This window comes from Eschrichtius robustus, chromosome 12, assembly GCF_028021215.1.
Source record: "Eschrichtius robustus isolate mEscRob2 chromosome 12, mEscRob2.pri, whole genome shotgun sequence".
Classification (NCBI taxonomy): Eukaryota; Metazoa; Chordata; class Mammalia; order Artiodactyla; family Eschrichtiidae; genus Eschrichtius; species Eschrichtius robustus.
The window spans coordinates 26,199,966-26,220,467 of NC_090835.1; the positions used below are offsets into that span (position 1 = coordinate 26,199,966).

Here is a 20,502-nt window from a genome sequence, read left to right on the forward strand (position 1 = left end):
GAATCGATCCCACTGGAGATCAAATCAGCCGGACTGCTGCTGCTCGTTTCCTCTCGCCCCTCACCATCGAAATGTTGCCATTTGCGAGAAACCCATCGAAGTTGAATCAAAGTGACTTTTGGGAAAAGATACCAGTATCACCGGCAGTGTGCTCCAGAAATGTGTAACTCTACACACTAGGCATCGTTTCTCATCGAGCACCTCCCTCTCCCTTCACTTTCGACTTCCCCTTAAGATGGGGGCAGTTTTTGAAAATCACAGAAAAATAAATAAGAGCACCCCATCCCGGTCACCGACGGGGATTCCGGCGCCCAGGGAGGACGGCCGGCCGCCGGCTCCCAGTCGCTGCGTGAACTCCACCCGCAGGTCGCTAAATGTCTCGGGCCCCCTTTCCCAGCACCCGCCCGAGCCCCGAGGGGAAGGGGGCGGCCGCCGGGGCCGGAACCGCGCCACCTGGAACCCGGGGCCTTTTTCGCTTGCCGGCCGCGCCCCGCGCAAGTGTCCGCGCGCGAGACCCGCCGCGGCGCGGGTGGGCGCCAACTTCGCGGGGACCCTCACGCCGCGCCCCCTCTGTGCCCCGGGTCCCCCGACTCCCGGGCTCAGGCGGGCAGGGCGCCCCCTCCGCGCGCCCCGCCCCCCCCAGGAGAGCGAGCCCACCCCCAGCGGCGGTAGCGGGAATGGGGCGGCGGGGCCGCGGTCGCCGTCCCCCGGGAGGCGCGGGGGGCTTGGACGCCGCGTGGCCCCCGCCGCCCCGGCGGCGCCCGGGCGAGCTCACCTGGCGTTTGACGGAGGCCTCCGGGGCGGCCTCTGGGCGTGGGCCGGACGGGGGCAGCGGGGGGCGGGGGGGGGGCGGCGGAGGCCGGGGCTGCACCGGGGCCGCCGCCACCGCCCGCCTGGCTTCGCCCCACACGCGCCGGCCGCGGCCGCCCCCGGGGAGTTCGGGGAGCGCGCGGAGCGCAGGTCCCGCGGCGGCGGCGGCGGCGCGGCGGGGCTCAGGCGGCGGAGCGGGCGGCCGCGGGCGCCGCCGCCTCCTCCTCCATGGCTGTTTACCCGGCTGCATTGTGGGAGTTTGACCTCCGCCGCCGCCAACCGCCGCCTCAGCTTGCGCCGCCGCCGCCGCCGCCGCCGCGCACGCCATGGGAGCCGTGACTGACGGTGAGGCCCGCTCGCTGCCGCTCCGGCCCGCTCCCCGGGGCCGCGCGGCCTCCCCGGCCCCCGCCGCCGCCTCCCCCAAGACCCCCGGTCTCCCCCGCCGCTTCCGGGAGCCCCTTGGCCTCCCCGATCGGGCCCCTCGGAGACCCGGGCTTTCCCGGCCGCTTCCCCCGAGCCCTTGGGCCTCTCCCCGGAGCCCTCCCCGTCCCCCTCGGAGCCCCGCGAACTCCGCGCTCGCTCTCCCGAGGCCGCGCGGGGCGTGGGGAGGGTGCGCTGGGAGGATCGTCGAGGGGCCGGGAGCACACGTGGGGGCCCGGGGAGGCCGGCAGCTATGCGCGGGCGGATGGTACCCGGAAGGGGTCCAGGCTGTCGGAGGATGTGGTGAGGGAGCACTGGGTGGGGGTGATGGGGCCCGAGGGGCGGCGAAGGGGAGGAAGGGGTGGAGGCCTTGCAGCCGGGGGTCCGGAGGACCTTTGGAGAGCTGAAAGGGAGTGGGAACTCCGGGGATGGGCCGAGGGTTTCGGGCCAAGTCGGAAAGAAGGGAGTCCCGGGACAATAGTACCAGGGGTGTCAGCACACAGAGGGTGACACCTGGAGGAGTCCTCTGGACAGATTGGGAAGGTCCCCCAGACAATGGGGTGGATCGCACTGAGGCCTGAGAACTAGCCCTGGCTTGGGGGTAGGGAGAGGGATCTGGGGACAGTATCTAAAAAGAGTAGGTGTGGACAGGGTATCCGGAGGACAGTCAGGGACTGTGCCTGGGGGATTAAGAGGAGCCAGTATAGGGATGGGGCCACCTGGGGTAGATCAGGACACTAGAAGATTCGTTTGTGTGTATGTCTTGGGGAGGGTGGTTTGTCTGCTGGAATGGAGTCGGGGGAGGGGCAGGGGCTGGGTTTCTGGAAAGTTGTGAGGACAGTTTAGGAGGTCCCTCCATGTAAGGAGGGGCCCAGGGGGTGGTCTACAGATTGAGAGCAGAAATAGAGTGACACCTTGGGGAAGGTGGGCAAGCATGATGGGCAACTGGAGGGAGAATCTAAGAAGGTATCCAGTCAAGGAGTAAGGAAGGCCTTTGACATTTGGGAAGGGGAGACCTAGGGGTGCAGGGTCTCCTTGAAGAAAGAGTGGCCAGTAACCTTAGATGCCTATAGAACGGCCATTTCTAAAGAGTGGGAGGTAGACAGTTTACGCCTTGAAGGACCAGGCCACTGTGGGGAAGAGTAATAGGCCCAAATTTGTGATCATGATGAGGAGTAATGAAGTGAAGTCCCTTCAAGGTCCAGTTAAAACTTCACTTCATTCCAGTTTCATTTATTCAGTAGATATTTATCCCACCTGGGCTAGGCCTTGGGCTTACAGCCCAGAACCAACAGGCAAGACCTTTTCCTCCTCTGAGGTCACAGTCTGGTGGGAAAAACACGAGATAATTAGTTTTCACGGTGGCAAACGTTACTACAGAGGAAGTTCAAGGTTCGGAACTGTAGAAGCATGTAACAAAGATTGCTTATCCATTCTCAGAGATCAGAAAGCCTCCCTGAAAAAGTTACTCTTAATCCCGTTTTTTGAAGGATAGCTAGATGTAGTTGGATTGGTATGCCAGGTGGAGAACTACTTGTGCAAAGGCCACAAAGCATTGAAAGAACTCAAAGATGGTAGGTGTTGGCTAGAAGTTAGAAAGTTATGAGCCAGAAAATTTTGAGGGCAATGGGAAACCATTAAAAGTTTTTTTAGCATTGGTGGGATGTTATCAGATTTGCATCAAAAACAACCACCACACTCTACTATGTGAGTAATGATGAGGGGAAGGGAAAGTGAGGAGTTAAGTGGCCTCTCTCCTTTCTAACATCTATATAGTATTGTTAGTATGTCAAGCATGTTCTAATTATTATCCCCACTTTACAGATGACACTGGGACACAACGAGGTGAAGTAACTTGCCCCAGGTTGTACAGGTAGCAAGTTATAGAGCCTGAGCTCCACATCAAGCAGTCTGGCTCAGAGTTCTTCCTCTTCCCCCTTGTGCATCCTGTCTCTCAGCTACAGCTGCCATGGTCCTAGTGAGAGATGATGGAGGCTGGGACCAAGAGGGACTGCAGAGAAGTAGACAGGTGGGAGAGAAATTTATGAGGTCAAATGTCAGGAGATTGAATGGATGTGAGGGGAAGGGCCGAGGACTATCCCTGGTTTCTGATGGGAGTGACTATGTGCTTATTAGTGCTACTTCTCTATTCATTGAAGTAGACAACGGCAGGGGAGAGAGAGGTTTTGTCAGAAGGGAAATGGAGAGGGAAGATGAGTTCTAGTAAATGCGCCGATTGCAGTCAAATGCTCCCTACATCCAAAGAGGCCATCAGAATCCTCACTCTGCCACTTAAAAGCAGTCTGACCTTGTGCAGGTTAAATAACCTCTTTGAGCCTCACTTTCATTCCTTGTAAATGGGGATAATAATACAGTCTACCTCATAGGCTGGTTTTGAGAATTAGATGCAGTAAAAGTTGTGAAGTGCTTTGCACTGCCTCTGATACATAGTAATATTCAGTAAATACTATTAAATGTAAGAGTTGGTTTACTTGCCTCTCCTCCACTTTCCTTTGATGAGGACTGTGCCTTCTCCCTCTCTTTATCTGTGCAGATTGCCACTCCCTGCCTTTTCTGCCTGGTGACCGCCCATTTATTCTTCAGGACTCACATCAAATATTCTCTGCTCTTAACCAGTTGATCTTTCACCTATTAACCATATTATCTTATGTATATTTCTGCTGTAGCCCTTAATACTTAATTTACTTATATGGCATATTCCAGAAAATATTTAAAGCAGCTCATTATAATGAGAAAACGTTAAAATAAATGGATGAGGAAACAAGGCAAAAAGAAGATCAAGACTAGTAAAAAACAAGAGGAAGTTAGAAGCGGGGTGATCCTTGTAATCAGTGGGTCAAATCTGTATGTTAATTAAAGGTGCAAGTGACTTGTTTCCGTAGCTGTCCATACCAAGAGGCAGGACCTAGGCCATCCTGTGATCTAGTTTTCATGAGAGCAGAAAAGCAACATTAGATACCCAGGACAAGCAGTGTTTGGTTTTTTTTAAATTTAAACACTAAAAAATAAGCTTCTCTTTAGGGTCCTCATAAAGAAAAGCCAGTGTCATATCCTTAACCTCTTTTCAGCACTGAGGATCATAAAGCTGTTTCTTAGCACATGCCTTACTAGGTCAAAGAAGGCTAAATCACAACTTAGAAAGGCATTCCAAAGCAGATAGACCATGTGGTTTAGGTGAATAGCTCTTCTGGTCTGCCTTACTTCAGAGCAAGGTTTTTTGGCTTTTTTTGCTTTAAGAATTATCTAGACCACAGAGGAAAGGACAAGCCACAACTTCTTTAGGTAATCTCGGTAAACTTGATTTTCCTCAGCTGAGCTTTTGGTAAGAATCAAGCAGGAGTGAGTGATACATAATGTAAATATCTATTACATGCCTCCCAAGCACAGTGCTGGTTATAACAGTAGACTGTATAGAGGAAGGCCCGACTCTTACTTGGGGGAGGGAAGCAACAGCATGCAATCAAGTAAGTAAGTCAGATGATTTCTGAGAAAGAGCATAATTTGGTTCTGAGAATGAACTGGATGCAATAAGAGAGAGAGTGATGGGGGAGAGCTGTGGAGAGTTAGGTTAAAATCAGGTGCTCAGGTGTGACCTCTGATAAGTGGTGTTTACGATAAGACCTGAAGGGGTCCACTGCGTGAAGAGCCAAGGAAAGTATTCCAGATAGAGGCAACAACTAGTGCAAAGGCCTGAGGTGCAGACAAGCTCTGCGCCCTTTAAGGAAGATAGGGAAGGCCACCGGGGCTGGATCCAGGTGGACCAGGACGGGTGGGATACAAAAGGAGGTCAGAGAAATAAACAGAGCCTTGCAGGCCATGGAAAGGAGATCAGGTTGTCTTCTGTGGCCACTCGGAAGTGATGGGAGGGTTTCAAGCAGAAGAGTTAGTGATACGATACATCTTTTGGATCATTCTGGGTTGCTGTATAGAGAATGGATTCTAGGAAGGCAAGAATGGAAACAGGGAGGCCAACAAGAAGTACTCCAAGTGAGAGACAAGGTGGGCTTGGATTAGGATGATGACATGACAGTGGAGAGGACTGAGGAGTGTGTGGCCTCCATATTTCTGTCATCCTCCTGAAAAGGTCTTGAAGAAGTTCCAATACCTGTCTCTGGAGACTAGAGGAGGGCTGATGTCCTCTTCCAAGTTTGAGTGCCTGGCAAGGTGCCGTGCCTTCATGTAGTCCTTACATCTGGGTTTGCATATCCAATTGGACTGGGAGCCCTTGAGGAGAAACTCTGTTTCCTGTACAAGGACACGTTGGTTAATTGGAGGAACTGCCCTCCTCAAAGGGAAGGAGAGAGACGCTATATTGTTACCTATAGATACTGAGCTATAAATATTATCACCAATACTGTCGCCTTTAGATGGACGATGAAGTGGAAGTCCTGGGAAGTTAGTGGCTTACTGTCATATAGCTAGTTATTGGCAAAGCCATTCTCTCTCCTCCTCTGTTGCCACCCCAGCATTCTGGCTAACTGGAAAACAGTTTAGATGTTGTTACTGTTAATTTAAACTATGTTCACAGTTTGTATTTTGTATGTGTTAATTTAAAGGGTGTTAAACAGTGTTAGTACCCTGATAGAAAGCGTTTCAGAAGCACTTTTTTCAGTACAGAGAACATTAGGTATATATCTTGATATGCCAGAGCAACAGATGGGAGAGGAGAAGGGGGGTGGGGAGCGGGATGTGGCTGTACACTCCATTTCATAGAGCTTGTTGGTTTTGACAGTGTTTTTGTTGTTGTTGTTGTTTATTAGAAAGTGTCATGCATGGATAATATGCTTGTTAAAACTTGAAATAATGGTTTTTAACATGCCCATGAACAATATGACAGAATAATGGAACGGCAGTATGACTTTTCTAATAATGTAATTGTGTATATATTCCTCTGACTGCAGAGGTGACACTACTCATCTGTAAAAGGAAGATAATCATACTTTATAGGGTGTTTTCAAGGAGGAAGCGTGATTAATATATGTAAAGCACTTCGAAGTTGAGTGACCATTTAATTGATTGTCCAAACGAGGACACTTTTCAGAGTGAAAGGAAACAAACAAGAGGTATGGTCATCAAATAAAGGAGTGTACAAACGCTAAGTGTCTGCTGCTGCCGCTATTCCAATCTCAATTGCTGATCCAAAGTTAATTAGACATTTGTGGCCAAGGAGTTTGCTTGGCTTTTTTTTTCACTAGTGCCAATGGATTTGCCCACTTTGTGCCCTCATCTGTGGTCCCAGCACAGGGGTTTCTGAAGCAGTTCAAATATAAAATAATACTTCTTTAGCCAAGATAAAAGGTATCTCAAAGCAAGATTGGACTTTCAACCTTGACTTTATTAGGGCCATACTCTAGACGTTTAAATAAATCTAGAGAAAAACAAAGGCCCTCAACATTCATTTTTTTCCTTTTCTTTTTTTAATGTTTAATTTAATTTTGGTTTATGTAATTTACTTTGATATCAGCAATTTATTTAGACTGGGCCTAAGTGTCTCCCGAGAAATCCATATTTACATGGAAGAATCAAACCATCTTATTTATTCTTTCCACCTGACCTCTTTGTGTCTTAATATTGTTGGCCTTAAAAGTTGTTTTAATGATTTTAAGCTTCTTGAAAGGAGGGGCTAGGTGTTATTTTACCAGGAGGAATCCAACACAATGGGATATACGTAATTCAGCTTAATAACCCATAAGCGATGGTGATCTAGTGATGACTCTTAAGAGGAATCTACACACACGTTGTTTTTACATGGCCTTAGTCTCTCCTCTAGTTAATAGGTCAAGTCAAGCCAGTTTTCTTTTTTCTTGTTAACACATCATAGATTTATTAAAGAACACTGATGAGAATTTTTAATACAGAAAAAGTGAAGAAAAATACCTCAAAATGAGCAATAAGCTCTCTATCCAGATAACGACTGTTGATACCGTGAGGAAGACAAATAATACACGTCAGGAAATTCAAGAAGAAATGCACCAAGCGACAAGTGAAAACCTTCCCCTCTTCACCTTCCACTGCTAATCCCACTCCCCAGAGGTAATTAGTGTAAGGTGTTTTTTTGTGTACCCTTCCAGAATGATTTTTAAATGCCATAAAAGGCAAAAAACACCTTCTCGGGCGTCAAGCTCCTGAGTTTGAGTCCCAGCTCTACTCCTTACTGCTTGTGGCATTTAATTTAGACAAGTAACTTTCAGTTCCTTCATTGGTAAATGGGGGTAATATCCACTTTGTAGGGCTCTTGTGAGGATAACTTAGCATATTATAAGCATTATGTATATGTTAGTTGGTGTGCCGGTATGCGCATATAAAGTTTTACACAAATGTTTACGTGCTCTTTTGAACTATACTTCCATAATTAATGATACATCTTTGAGTTCTTTTGGAGCTTTTTCTACCTTATTCTTTTGTGATATTGTTATTTTTTTTTAAATTAATCCCCTTGTAAACATTTTTTGTTATTTTCTGTTTTTTACTCTTACAAATAGTATGACTGGAGATATTTGCATAGTTGTCTTTGTACACTTGTGGGACTCATTTCTAGAAGACAGGTCAAGGGTATATGTATTCTTAATTAAAATACATATTGCTACATTGGTTTCCTAGTAGCTAGCTGTTTTTTCCTGTGTAATCTTATCTCCAGTTATCCCTTCCTGTGGTTTTCAGTTTGGATCCAGAGTGTTTAGGAACACCAAGAAAAAGCCAGTGGTGTGTTTGTGTGCCTGCAGAATTTCTTGCTAAACTGCCTTCAGAAAAGAAATGTTGATCCTCACTGTTAGATCACAGAATTGCTATTTCTTGAAAGCAGGTGAGATCGGGGGCTGTGCGGTCTAGCAGATCGGCGGGCACACTTGACAGTAGCTTAGCCCTAGGAGGAAGGTACATAACAGGCTCTTATCACTGGTTGTCAAGCCTTGACATGTCCCTAAAGTAAGTGTTTTGGAACTTGGCCCACCATTATCTTCCAAATTGTTTTTCTCTTTCCTTTTTTCAGTATTTGCTCCAAGAGGGTATGAAAACTTGTTTTGTAATCAAGGTTTTAATAGCCACTTTATAACAATTAGGGGTTTTGAAAGCAGTGTTAGTCTGGGTTTAGGAGAGATTGTCCTTTCCACACTAAAATGAGAAAATTCCTAAGATGGCTGTGTCAGCCAACCAGAGGCTTGGAAATGGAGCGTTGGTTTAGTGACTGTAAAGCAGTCATTTCTTCCAGCCTGTTTATGGAAAATTGGGCATTAAAGTCTAACCCTTTAAAAGGACTTTTTGACGTATTTCTTTTAGGTAGAAAGTGGCATGTAAGACAGGAAAGGGTCTAAAATACATCCCAGTTTTTTGAGTAAATATTTGCTTATCGCCATGCATGTGTCATAACTGATTTGAAAGTGATTTTTGAATGGCAGACATTTTGTAGGTATAATTATGGCACACATATAACTGAATCCAGTAAGAAATCTTCCTACGAGCCTAAAATTAGGTGGAAAACCACCACTCTCAGAGCAGATGTTAGGTATTTTGCTTTCAAGGCTTTTCCCAGATGGTTTTGATCCTCGTAGTCAGTTAAGAAAGTAATTGGGACAACTGAGGAATGATGTTGATAACATCACTGAAATAGTTTCTAAGCCATCTTCACCATTTTTACAGGTGGACCAAGGCCCGCCAGGATTAATATTAGCATGCAGATTGCTTACAGAGAGTTTCAGCATGATAATAATTTATGAAGTCAATGTATATAGTAAACAGAACATGTTTAGGTGTGTTCCATCTAGAGCTAATTGAGGAGGTACCATTAAAAATAACAATGTTGGTGTCATACACGCTGGGAACCGTCAGCAGCTGGCCATCTTTAAATTTAAAAAGAACAGAGGCTGTTTTCAAACTGGCAACTTACCCTTTGGTTTTATTTTGTTGCTGTTGGAACTGTGCTCTGTACTTTATGTATGTTATTTCAGTCATCCTCATCCCCAGAGAATTTCCTAGGCAGCAACTGCCTATGCAGTTTAAGCTAGAAATATCGTGACCTTACAGCACAAAGCTTGAGACAAGCAAATTTGTGAGAAATCATAACTGGACAAAACTTTGTATGCATAATATATATCTACATGGGTATATAGATGTATCTATAGATATATCTCCAACATGTACTGACTTTTTAACATTAAGTTGTGAATTAAATTTAACATGAAGATAAGAATAACTTTTTTTCCCCTTTTTTTCTTTCCTACAATGAACAGGCATCATGCTCCTCTGTACACTTTTATTTCCATAAAGTTTCACAGCAGTCCTATGAAGTGGATAGTTTTAGTTTTAGTCCCATTTTTACAGGTGAAGTTAAAAGTTGGTCACAAATACAAAGTAAACACTGTGGACTAGCCAGAATGTTGGACCCAGGTTTTGACTTCTGGCCCAGGGTCTGGCTGTGAAGAAATGCTCTGTAGACAAAAGAGGGACAGGACTGAAGTAGGAGAAAGACCCGTGAATGCCTGGACAGCGAATCCCCCGTGCTACCAGAACTCATCAGACTGCACTCCTCCTCGTGCCGATCAGTGTTGGCCCTGGCCCCTGCCTTTCGTAATTTGCCTTCCAGGACCTGCGATTTTAATCTCTGCTTTAATTTATGGCATTTTAGCTCCTACTGCGTATGCTTTGGTAGCCTCCTAGGTGCTTCACAGCTGCGTTCCATTTTGTACACTGCCCTCAACTTGATCCTCCTAGAAAGTCCAGCCATGAATCTTCAGCAACTCCAACTTGTTGCCTACCAGGAAGGTCTAAGTCTACCAGGATGGCATTTACTAGTGTGGACTCCCATAATCTGACCTCTAACTGCCTTTATGACCTTGGGTCTCGATATCTGTCTTCACACACATCCAGCCTCCCTATTGTCCTAGAGTACTCACAGCCAGATCCAGCCTTGCATTCCACACCTCTGCCTTAGCTCACAGCTTTCTCCCTGCCTGCTGGGGCTGGGGATGGGGAGTAGGGAAACAACTTTAGCTTGCTTTCTTTGTTTCTAACACCTCTATTGAGGTATAATTGATATACAAAGAACTACGCATATTGTGTACAATTTGATGCATTTGGGCATATACAGACACCTATGATACCATCATCACAATTATAGCTTGCTTGCTTTTTCAAACAACAGCTAACAGATTTTGGGTACCTATATGGTTAAAAAATCAAATAATATAAAAAATATTTCCCCATCTTCCAGCCTGTCCTCCAGCTCCCCAACTGACACTGCCCCAATTCCTTGGTAACCCCTTTTATTAGTTTCTTGTATATCATTCCAGGATATCTATGTGAATATTAACACATGAATATATATTCTTATTTCCCCCCATTTTTATATGAAAAGAAGCATGCCATAAATATGATTCTTCACCTTACTCTTTTAACAAGTTGTATTAAGTGGTCTCTCTCTCTCCCAGTACACAGATGTTTCCTCATTCTTTGTTTTTTATCGCTTCTTAGTATTCCATCATATTCTTATGCCGAAATTTATCTAACCCCCTGTTGACGAACATGTCATATTGCATATAGGCAAGTATATCTAGGAGATTTGGGTCAAAGAGTACATATTATTTGAAATTTAGATAGATACTATTAAAATGCCGTTTGGCTTTTTTGACTGATGATTTTCAAGTATCAAAAGAGCAGCTCAAAATCCTCTTTCCCTGTTCCCCCCAAGCTAAAGGAAGCTCTCCTCTTAATCTCCTGCTGTGTGTCTGTGTCACTCATTTAACAATCACAGCCTGCTCTGTGTGTGTGTGTATTCATATGGGTGTTACTTCTCCAACTAGAGTGAAGGAGCTCAGGTCTTTACTTCCTGTCCTCAGAACTTAGTCCGGTACCTACGGACACATCGGCTCATTGATCAAATATTCAGGTCTTTTGTACAAGAAGGGAAATCTCTGCTATGGACCTGAAAATAAGATGGTTGCTGCTCGTCCTTGTTAGTGTTTTATTGAGACAAACTCTTTGGAGGGCAGATGGTCCCAGGCAGGCACCACAAATCCAATTTAAAAATCTTTATTGAGCATCAGAAATGTAAAGACACTGTGAGAGGCTGGAGAGGAAACAGAATGAACAAGACATAGGATGGGCCCTGACGAACCTTTTTCCCAAGTTTATTTGGCCTGTACAATGCTTTAAACATTTTTCTGTAGTTAGGATATTACATACATATATAAAAAGTACGCGGATCTTAAGCATACAGCTGAAAAGATCACAAAATGTATTTGAAACATTTTTGGTTAGTCACCAAACTTTAAAAATCTCTTGAAAAGCCAGCTCTGGTAATAGCTTCCCCCTGTAGGTACTTACTCCTCAATTTCCCTACTCCCTATTCCCTGAATTCATTTACATTTGAAATCCCTGGTCCTCAATAAAGTAGGGTGCTGGGGTATCTGAGAGGAAGATGGGGTTTCTTGGGGGCTTGGAAGATTAGAGATAAGAAGATCAAAAAGAAACTAAACAGCCTCAATTGACCACTGGATTGCTCACCCACTGAATGTTTACTTTTAACAAAGTTAAAACATTTGTGATTTTAGAAAATCAATTTCATTTTCTGCATTTTAATCTCTTCAAGGACTGTGTTTTGTCCTTAGTCTCCTCAAATAACATTGTTGGTGGTTAAATACAGAAAGCATTAGTTTATATTTTAAAGTGTAAAATTAAAACACTTGATGAATCTGTAGCTTGAGCCATCTGTCAAAGCCATGACTCTGAGAACAATACCTAATTCTAAAAATGTTTATCTGATGTCACAGAATAGATTTTAAAACTGAAGCCATCTGCCTTCCAAAGTTTATCTCTGTTGCACCTGCGCTCAGAAATGCTTCTGCCTACACACAGGAACTATTGTTTAAAGATTTTGCTGTATTCATCCTGCAGGCTCTCCAGGAATTATTCACACTTTAAAAATTATTTTTTTTAGATGCACGCATATGGTAAAAAACCAAGAAATCCTACAAAGTCATATAAAAATTAAATCCCTTCTCATCCTATATCTGTAATCCCTCTCACCAGAAACAGCCACTGTTACCAGTTTCTTGTGGATTCTTCCAAAGATATTCTCTGAGCACACAAACACATATATATGTGATGGGCGCACATATACACACATGGCCTCCTTTTCTACACAATGGCAGCAAACTATGTGTTTCTCTGCACCTGTTTTGTTTTCATTTTATTTAACATATCTAAGGAGATTTTTTTGATATCAGTATATACATCCACACTATTCTCCTGGCTGCATATTATTACATTTAATGAATGTTTCATAATTTACCCAGTCTTACTGGTGAATGTTTAGGTTTGCAATCTTTCTACCACAAGCAGCACCGTTAAGAACGTCCCTTTACATTTATCTTTGTGCATGGGTGCACATGTATCTATAGGATGAATTCCTAGAACTGGAATAATGGGGTCAGAAAGGTATGTGCGTTTTGAATATTGTCTTATTGGCCAGCTGCCCTGCAAAGAGTGTACCAGTTTGCATTCCATCAGTGTGCGTAAGTGCGATTTCTCAACACCTTTGCCATCACTGATTATCAGGTCTTTGATCTTTGCCAATATGATAGATGAAAATGATACCTTATTGTGGTTTCAATTTGCGTTTCTCTTGTTATGATCCAGCATTATCTTGTCCAGGAAGAACACTAGGTCAGGGCTGCCAGGCAGACCCTTTGGGGCCCCACCTGTTACTCATCATTATCATCTGCACTGCTTTTCTATTCCTTTTTCTCTTTTTTCTTTTCCTTGGAACAAAAATGAGACAGACTTATTAAAAAAAAAAAAAGTCCTCATGGGGAAAGAAACATTACAGATGTAATAACTAAATTACACTTTTTTGGGGACTTCCCTGGTGGTGCAGTGGTTAAGAATCTGCCTGCCAATGCAGGGGACACGGGTTCAGAGCCCTGGTCTGGGAAGATCCCACATGCCGTGGAGCAACTAAGCCCGTGCGCCACAACTACTGAACCTGTGCTCTATAGCCCGTGAGCCACAACTACTGAGCCCGTGTGCCATAAGTACTGAAGCCCGCAGGCCTAGAGCCTGTGCTCCGCAACAAGAGAAGCCACCGCAATGAGAAGCCCGCGCACCACAACCAAGAGTAGCCCCTGCTTGCCACAGCTAGAGAAAGCCCTTGTGCAGCAACGAAGACCCAACGCAGCCAAAAATGAATAAATAAAATAAATTTATTTTAAAAATTACACTTAAAAAAAAAACCAACAAACCTATTCCTTTTTCTCTGACCCATCTCATTCTCTTTTCCTATTCTGCCACTACATCTTTTAAATCTTTTCTTTCTTTTCCTTTTACCAGTACCTCACACTAGTCAGAGACATGAATGCTTTAGACTTCCTTCTGTCTGAACAGGTTTTTCAAAAAAAAGTTCTCCAAGAAATTATTGGCTTATTTCCCTGGTAGTACCCGAAAATTATTTCTACTCAACAATCCGGCAGTAGAATGCCAGTTCTGTGAGGGCAAGGCTTTTTTCTGCTATAACCCTAGCCCCTAAAACAGTGCCTGACACGAACACTTAATAACTTTCCATATATATATATGATAGTAAAACCTAACAAAATTCAACGTTTTAATCATTTAAAATGTACAGTTCAGTGGCATTAAGTACACTTACATTTCAATAATTTTCTTTTGGATTAATGAATGAGTAATGGTATTGGTTATTTTCCCCGAAAGTTAACAAGAGCCAGACAGTCATTTTAATTCACATTGTTCTTTCCTCCAGACGAAGTCATACGGAAGCGTCTCCTAATTGATGGAGATGGCGCTGGAGATGATCGGAGAATTAATCTACTAGTGAAAAGTTTCATTAAATGGTGCAACTCTGGATCCCAGGAAGAGGGGTATTTCATTTTGCTGTTGTTTCTATACTAATGTCCTGGTGTGATTTTTTTAGACCATATATACAGTCCTGTTAATATTTCAAATTTTCACTCACCTTAAATGTCCAATGGAGTCAACTCTCTGTTAATCCAGAGTAGACTTTTCTGGCCTTCTCTTCAGAGGCCTGCTTTATGTTTATTAAAATGTGCAGAAGGCATAGTGGTAAGCAATGAAGGCGAAATTCAGACTCATTACTTTGGTCACTTTTAAAAGCAGATAAGTGTTTAGTAAGACAAAATATCTAAATGAAATTTTTTCTTTTTTTAACATACTAATAAAAGTTGCTGCAAGGTTTTATATTTTTGATAATTTTTTTAACTTAAAATTTTTTTCATCATTTGAATTAGCTTTTCACACAGATAAATAATTGTATAGAGTGAAAAAATTATGAGAACAGAATTGTGAAGATAAAAACCATCTTAATTAAAACATTTTAAAAAGGATTTTAAACAAAATTCAACAAATAGTTGTTTGAATTAAGCTTATATTGCTAAGATCTACAGTCCCATCTTTGCATTTGTAACTGATACAGTTTATAAATTCAAGTAAACCACATTTGGAAAAAGAAAACATAAGGGACAGATATTCTAAATTTTTTTTAAATAAAGAAAATTATTCTCTCAGAACCTGGTATAATTTACTTGGCAAATCTGTGCCTGCATTATAATACTTCAACTGGAAATCCACAAACATCTTTTTTCTCTTTCTCTCTTTTTTTTGTTAGATACAGCCAGTACCAACGTATGCTGAGCACACTGTCCCAATGTGAATTTTCAATGGGCAAAACTTTGCTGGTGTATGATATGAATCTCAGAGAAATGGAAAATTATGAAAAAATTTACAAAGAAATAGGTAAGGAAACTTAATTGTTGTTTCTATCTGTAATTGTAATTTTTATGGTCTAAGGGAAATAATATCTGCTAATATTTTTCTTTGGTTAGTGGTAAAATAATAACAATAACAACATTAATTGAAAGAATGTATTCTAAAATGATATGTAATACTTTGGGTTACAGCTATTTTTTAAATGCCAGCATCTATTTTATTAGCAATGAAACTTAATTTAAAAACATATTTTAAAATTGAAAATGGGTGGAGATTATACATGTTGTTATAACTATCTTTAAAAAAAATAACCTTTTATATAGAATGTAGCATTGCTGGAGCACATGAAAAAATTGCTGAGTGCAAAAAGCAAATTCTTCAAGCAAAACGAATACGAAAAAATCGCCAAGGTAAGGGTTTTGTGGGATTTAGTGTGCAAATACTTTATTACTGACTAGTATTTTCATGCAGTTTTTAACATTGTGAGGGGAAACCTTCAGCTAGAATCAACCTGAATTATAAAAAAGAATTATGAGTTAAACTTAATTCTTTAAAACTATATTATTCTTTAAAATAGCAGAGAAGGAGGTCATGCTGAAAAAAATTTTTGTTGTTGTTGGACTGTATTGATTAAACAAGTATTTTATTTGTTTTTTGTTTACTGTACTCAGATCCCTTTGCCTAAATAGTGTTATGGTTAATGAGCAAAGGTAATTTATTTAGGGTTTTGTTTGTTGTTTTTTTGTTTGTTTAATGGAACTACTTTCAAAAAACAGAAAAGAATTTAAGCCCAGTGAATTTTTTTTTATATATAAATTTATTTATGGCTGCGTTGGGTCTTCACTGCTGTGCGTGGGCTTCTCCTTGTGGTGGCTTCTCTTGTTGCAGAGCACAGGCTCTAGGCGCACGGGGGTTGTGGTGCACCACGGCATGTGGGATATTCCCGGACCAAGGCTCGAACCCGTGTCCTCTGCATTGGCAGGCGGATTCTTAACCACCAAGGAAGTCCATAAGCCCAGTCAATTTTTATTAAGCACAATGCAAGCAAACATTTACAATCTGCCTAAATTTCTAATAAGAGGAAAGATAAAGCTTAGTTTTGTTCTGATCTCTTGTTTTTATTTAGCGTCTGTCTTATTTTAGTCCATAACAACTATTTCAAAATAATTTTAATGGCAGAGCATTGTTCCTCCTATAATGTAAATTGAAAGAAAGATAAAAAATATAATATGTAGTCACAATTGTGACATATAAATGCAAAACTAGAAGGATATAGAAAATGTTAATGGCTATTTTGGAGTTGTGGGGTTTTATGACTTAGGGGGGTTTTTTTTGTTTTTTCTTTTTTTTACACTGTAACCCCCAAAATTTTTTATTAAAAATCACACTTATATCCAATTAATACACTGATTGCCAAAACAATGAATTTTACTTTTTTTTTTTGCATTTTTTGTTTGTTTTTTTTTAACATCTTTATTGGAGTATAATTGCTTTACAATGGTGTGTTAGTTTCTGCTTTATAACAAAGTGAATCAGCTATACATATACATATATCCCCATATCTCCTCCACCTTGCATCTGCCTCCCGCCCTCCCTATCCCACCCCTCTAGGTGGTCACAAAGCACCGAGCTGATCTCCCTGTGCTATGCAGCTGCTTCCCACTAGCTATCTATTTTGGTAGTGTATATATGTCCATGCCACTCTCTCACTTCGTCCCAGCTTACCCTTCCCCCTCCCCATGTCCTCGAATCCATTCTGTACGTCTGCCTCTTTATTCCTGTCCTGCCCCTAGGTTTTTCAGAACCTTTTTTTTTTTTTAGATTCCATATATATGTGTTAGCATACTGCATTTGTTTTTCTCTTTCTGACTTACTTCACTCTGTATGACAGACTCTAGGGCCATCCACCTCACTACAAATAACTCAATTTTATTTCTTTTTATGGCTGAGTAATATTCCATTGTATATATGTGGCACATCTTCTTTATCCATTCATCTGTCGATGGGCACTTAGGTTGCTTCCATGTCCTGGCTATTGTAAATAGAGCTGCAATGAACATTGTGGTACATGACTCTTGAATTTTACTTTTTAATGAGCTAATTAAGATGACATTTAATTCCTAATTCCTTATTTTTAAAAGATGGTTTTTGAATTCAGTCTAAAATGCATGTGGTCAGGTTGCAGTGGCCAATTTAGAGCAGGATATACCAACTTACTTAAGAATTAATGTCAATTTACAGTATTTTTATTGATTAAAGAGACTTTTAAATAAATGTGCCACATATCATTTCATAGGAAAACTTAACAGGAGATACATGACTTATCTTGGAGTTCTCAGTGGAGCAGAAACAAAGTTCCTGAACTATAAATCATTTCTAAGTTTATGAGATCTTTACCTTTGAAATGAGTGAGAAGTATAATTTTCTGTTGTCTAAGATCTGAAATTAATGGTAGGAGATAGATATATAGATATATAGACCTTGCTGATCTTCTATTTGCTGGGCAAATAGGGAATAAGATCCTCTTCAGAATCAGTTCACTTGATGATCAATAATGACTTAAGTTCACTCACGTTTATGCTAGCCTCTTGTATTCTGCCCAGGCATAGGTAAATGGAAGAACAGAGTGGAGGTATAAATCCTTGTTTGGAATACCTTTGAAGTCATGTATCCTTGAAATTATAATTGAAGCAAGAGAAACTGACGATACTCTGTCCATCCTTCAGTGTTTCCACTTCTTTTTGTACTAAGAAAGTGATTAGGAGAGATTTGTGATGTTAGACATTTTGGTTTGATAACAAGGTTCAAAAAACCTTATTTTAGTAAACATTTTTGTATCTTTCAGAATATGATGCATTGGCAAAAGTGATCCAGCGTCATCCAGACAGGCATGAGACGTTAAAGTAAGTTCAGAGTTTTACTCTGAAAGGAACTAATCTTTATACGTAAATGTTTACATACTAGTCTATGCATTCCATTTTTGTGGGAGTACATCATCAAAAGGAGGAGCCCGATCTTCAATAAAAAGAATTAACTAGATAAACACTTTTTAAACACAGATCTCAAAAACAATTAGTGAAAGAATAACAGAAGACATATGCAATGAATTTTAAATTATTCCTAAGTTTTGGAAATACATACAGAATAATAACCATTTATAAAAGTTAGAGCCCCCCAAATATTATATACTTATACTGTATATTATTTAGAGATACAAATATATGTGTAAAAAAGGATTAGAATGATATAGTGATTGCCTGAATGGGGAGGAGAGGAGGAGAAAAAGGCCTGGTTCAGAGGACTAGGGGTAAAGTTCAAAGGGTATTTCAAGTTAATCTGCAATTTACCAAAAAAAAAAAAAAAGACTTGAAATAAGTATGACAAAATGTTAAAAGTTACCATCTCTTGGGGTTTGATACCCTGTTATCAAGTTTTTCTATACTTTAAAAGTTATCTAAAATTTAATTTTAATGAAAATTAGTGCATATTTAGAAGTTAAGAAATCACCCTTAGTTTTAAAAGTCTCATCATAATGGAGTATTGTAACTCCTTATCTTTTATTTTTAAAATAAATACTATTTAGTAACTAAAAAGTTAGATATTAATTATGAATTGTTCCCCCAATTAGCAAAATATAACACTATTTTATTTTTTTCAGGGAACTAGAGGCTCTGGGAAAAGAATTAGAGCATCTTTCACATATTAAAGAAAGTGTTGAAGATAAGGTATTTGCATGTGATATATGTTAGCCTTTGTGTTCTGTATAGGTTTATAGATCAATGTGTATTAATTTTTTTTCTTATTAACACAGCTAGAATTGAGAAGGAAACAGTTTCATGTTCTTCTTAGTACCATCCATGAACTTCAGCAAACACTGGAAAGTAAGTAACAAGAGTCGCAGAATGAATGTGTATGAAGATTTTTAAATGATCAGAGGCATGTCTTCTAAAATATACATTTTAGAGAGAGTGCACCTTCAGTTTCAGAACAGGAGTGTAGCTGGATGACATTAGAAGGTACTCATGTTGTTCATCTTTCTGATTATATGCAGAAAAGCCTGAATATGTATGATTTGAATACCTGTCTAGTGGTTTGTAAATTAAGAGAAATTTAAGCATGATAGATTTGGAACTGTTCTTGGTTTACTGTAGTATATTGCTATAAAGTAACAATTCAGGACCCAGGCAGGCAATAAGTGAATGAAATAATCAATGCATAAACACATTTGCATTCTCAGTGAACTAGGTGCTTTAGGGACCAGGGGACTTGCTCTTTGTATTGACTAGAGTCAATTTTTGTGTTATCTGATCTTCTGATTGTTTGCAAAAAAGCCTAAGACCTAGATTTTTTTTTTTAAAGTGAAGTCTATCACATAAATTTTGCATTTTGATTCAACTAATAACAACAACCAAAACAGGACTTTTAAAACCAAACCCACTTGTGTGGGTCAATTACAGTCATAGGCTGCCATTTTGCCATTTTTGCTTTAAATATATTCGCTAATAAAGGATAAAAGTGTTTTCATGTATTCATTAAACATATAATTTAAGCAAATTTGATTAAAGTTTTATGTTTCTTTCTCAATTGCAGATGATGAAAAGCTCTCAGAGGTAGAAGAAGCTCAAGAAACAAGCATGGAAACTGATCCTAAACCATAGACCAACTAATCACTCACCATTCCCAAGAATATTGAAGTAGCAACATGATCTTAGTGTGTTCAGAATTTGTTGTGCTCTTGAGACATTTAAAGTTTTGGCAGTGAACTACGTTGCTTTTAAATTTTAATGCACAGTTCATTCATATTTCTTCACACAAAGGGAGATGACTTCATTAAATATTTGTTTTTATTGAAATGCCTTTTTTATACTTAAAAGATAGGAAGCAACATCCAAAAATGTTTAATGAAATATTTTCAAGCCAGATATGTTAGTGCTCATTGGTATTCTAGGTAGTTTTTAACTGGTAACATTGATTTGCTCACAAAATAAGTGGAAGATAGTGAGAAGGTGGCATTTCTAGGATGTACCTGAGAAAATTAGTCAATTTCTGGAAATCGTTACCACTTTTGAAAATGAAGTCCATGAATAGGCTCTCAGGAGGGCTGTGAACTTATGAAATTATGTACAAAATGTTTGTGGTGTATGCTTATTGTGGGAGAGGTTCCATGACATTCACTGATATCAGAGGTAATTACAAGATGCAAAGTAAATCAATATGCATTACTTTCTAGATCTCTGTCCTTAATACTTCAGCAATGTGGTTGTTAAATGTTTTGTTGAAATGTTTTCTCTCTTTCGTTTTGTTCTGTAGGAGTCATTTTCAAGAGTCTTGCAAAAAGGATTTCATGATCTTTTTAAAAAATTAAGCCAGGTCTGAATCACTTATAATTGTCTTACGTATTGAATTACATGTCTAATACTTATTAGGGTCTATCCTTATCCATTTATTTTAGTTCAGAAACATAGCATTTTGCATGAATCATACCTTAATAATGCTACATTTTTGTAATTTTGATACAAA

At 40.7% G+C, this 20,502-nt stretch overlaps 1 protein-coding gene across 4 annotated transcripts; it reads left to right on the forward strand.

Annotated features, from left to right (window-relative positions):
- The first annotated feature begins 487 nt into the window (after nucleotides 1-487).
- Nucleotides 488-20,211, forward strand: THOC7 (THO complex subunit 7). 4 transcript variants are annotated; one of them, XM_068557538.1, is made up of 8 exons: nucleotides 488-529; nucleotides 14,000-14,117; nucleotides 14,882-15,009; nucleotides 15,306-15,392; nucleotides 17,828-17,885; nucleotides 18,641-18,707; nucleotides 18,794-18,863; nucleotides 19,573-20,211. In XM_068557538.1, the coding sequence occupies exons 3-8, from the start codon at nucleotides 14,901-14,903 to the stop codon at nucleotides 19,638-19,640; spliced, it is 459 nt and encodes a 152-aa protein (XP_068413639.1). In that variant the 5' UTR covers nucleotides 488-529; nucleotides 14,000-14,117; nucleotides 14,882-14,900; the 3' UTR covers nucleotides 19,641-20,211. The 4 variants fall into 4 exon arrangements, with proteins under 4 accessions (XP_068413639.1, XP_068413638.1, XP_068413640.1 ...); XM_068557537.1 differs by lacking the exon at nucleotides 488-529 and adding an exon at nucleotides 997-1,155; XM_068557539.1 differs by lacking the exon at nucleotides 488-529 and adding an exon at nucleotides 1,337-1,533.
- Nucleotides 20,212-20,502: the final 291 nt, after the last annotated feature.

Bases quoted from the DNA above. Each gene is read 5' to 3' on its own strand.
- THOC7 (XM_068557537.1), top strand. The intron at 18,708-18,793 runs GTATTTGCATGT...TTATTAACACAG, and splicing joins AAGAAAGTGTTGAAGATAAG to CTAGAATTGAGAAGGAAACA. The intron at 18,864-19,572 runs GTAAGTAACAAG...TCTCAATTGCAG, and splicing joins ACTTCAGCAAACACTGGAAA to ATGATGAAAAGCTCTCAGAG.